Source organism: Cervus canadensis, chromosome X, assembly GCF_019320065.1.
Source record: "Cervus canadensis isolate Bull #8, Minnesota chromosome X, ASM1932006v1, whole genome shotgun sequence".
In the NCBI taxonomy this organism is placed as follows: domain Eukaryota; kingdom Metazoa; phylum Chordata; class Mammalia; order Artiodactyla; family Cervidae; genus Cervus; species Cervus canadensis.
This window is the reverse complement of record NC_057419.1, coordinates 28,955,321-28,957,056: the sequence shown is the minus strand read 5'-3', so window position 1 is coordinate 28,957,056 and position 1,736 is coordinate 28,955,321. Positions and strand designations below refer to the sequence as shown.

The 1,736-nt window shown below is 50.1% G+C and overlaps 1 protein-coding gene across 1 annotated transcript in view; it reads right to left on the bottom strand.

The window, feature by feature from the left end:
* Nucleotides 1–665: 665 nt before the first annotated feature.
* LOC122435493 (choline-phosphate cytidylyltransferase B-like) overlaps nucleotides 666–1,736 on the bottom strand; it is an 80,016-nt gene continuing 78,945 nt past the window's right edge. The window contains exon 9 of the mRNA XM_043459704.1: nucleotides 666–932. Coding sequence (XP_043315639.1) covers nucleotides 666–932 — 267 coding nt within the window. The remainder of the gene's footprint in view (nucleotides 933–1,736) is intronic.

The following is a 1,736-nucleotide window of genomic DNA, read 5'->3' as shown; positions in this document are numbered from 1 at the left end:
TCCTGGAACCTAGCTCTCAGCCCAAGGAAGCCCATGAGAGTCAGTGATATTAGAAGACAAGGTGATAATGGTAATAGCCAGAGATCACCTTTGAGCAAGTGGCCCAGGACCTGGCAGGTCAAGCACTCCTCTTGTGTAAACTGAAGACAGGCATAAATTCAGGGTGATATCATCTGCCTCTTGATACTATCATTTGGAACCTCCATTTCTTTCCTGCATGAGGGAGCAGTTCTTCAAAATGGTGGCCATTTATACTTTTTGGAAAAGGTCTAAGAAGGTTATCACAGCAAGATATAGGACCATAAAAAATCTGACCGCAGTGCTTCAGGAGCTACTGGACACACAGGTTTGATCCCTAGGTCAGGAAGATCCGCTGGAGAATGACATGGTAACCCACTCCCGGGTTCATGCCTGGATAATTCAAGGAACAGTGCAGGCAGGTGGGCTACATTCCTTGGGGAAGCAAGAGTCGCATGAGACGGTCGCGATCTGGAAGACACGCACTTGCTCGGAATCCACATTCTTCTTGACAGGAAGATGAGAGAGTTTGTTTGGGCCGGGAAATTAAGTTTTAGTCATCACCTAGCCACCGTTTGATTTGTCGGGGACCGTGACTTTGACGGCAATCCTGCTCATGACTGTGTCCTCGTTTTCAATAGTTGGATCTACCCAAGACCGACTCTTGGGAGGAGGCTGAGGTGACTCACGGGGGCGGCCACCATCTCCACTTTCAGGGGAGTTCTAAGTTTGGTCTTTTTCGTGTTCACTTCAATATTTCTCTGTTGCATTGCACCAGGATTCTTGCCAGGGCCTTCGCCTCGCATGCGTCTTCCCCTCTGCATGCCACTACTGACTGGCTGTTTGAAGTGCTTGCGTTGCAGATTTGCATCCATAGGATTCAGGACTCTGTTTTCTGGAATCCAGTCCAAGCACTGTAATATATGAAGCATGGCACTTGCTTATCTTCGATGGCAACTTCTAGCTACTTCGTTTCCTAAAGTAGGACGTCCACAAGCACGGCACTGTCTCACCCTCTTGGAATTGAGGCTTCGGTTCCTGCTTTGTTGCTGTGGATGAGAGATTGGCTACTGCCACTGCCGCCTCCTCCCTCCAGCCCTGACTACTGCCACCAACTCTCTACCCCACCCAGCTGTGTGTCAGACTTGCCCTCAGGCATCGCCAAATCTCCATCCTGGTCCCAATGCACCTGCGTCCGCAGACGGCCCAGCAACCGGACCTCAATGCTTTTATGAGGAGCTCAATATTTATCCGGTGTTAAGAAGATGACCAAGACGGTTAATTAGGCCTTCCAAGACTCAGACCATAAAAAATCTGGCTGCAGTGCTACAGGAGCTACAGGAGACTCGGGTTCGATCCCTAGGTCAGGAAGATCCCCTGGAGAAAGGCATGGTAACCCACTCCTGGATTTATGCCTGGATAATTCCACGAGCAGTGCACGCTGGTTGGCTACAGTTCATGGGGAGGCAAGAGTCGCATGAGACTGTCGCGAACTGGAAGACACGCACTAGCACGGAATCCACATTCTTCTTGACAGGAAGATGAGAGAGCTTGTTTGTGCCGGGTAATAAAGTTCTAGTCATCACCTAGCCACCGTTTGTGTTGTTCGGGTATCGTGACTTTGAGGTCAATCCTGCTCATGACTGTTTCCTCGTTTTCAACAATAGGATCTTCCCGAGACCTTCTCTGGGGAGGAGGCTGAGGTGACTCACGGGGGC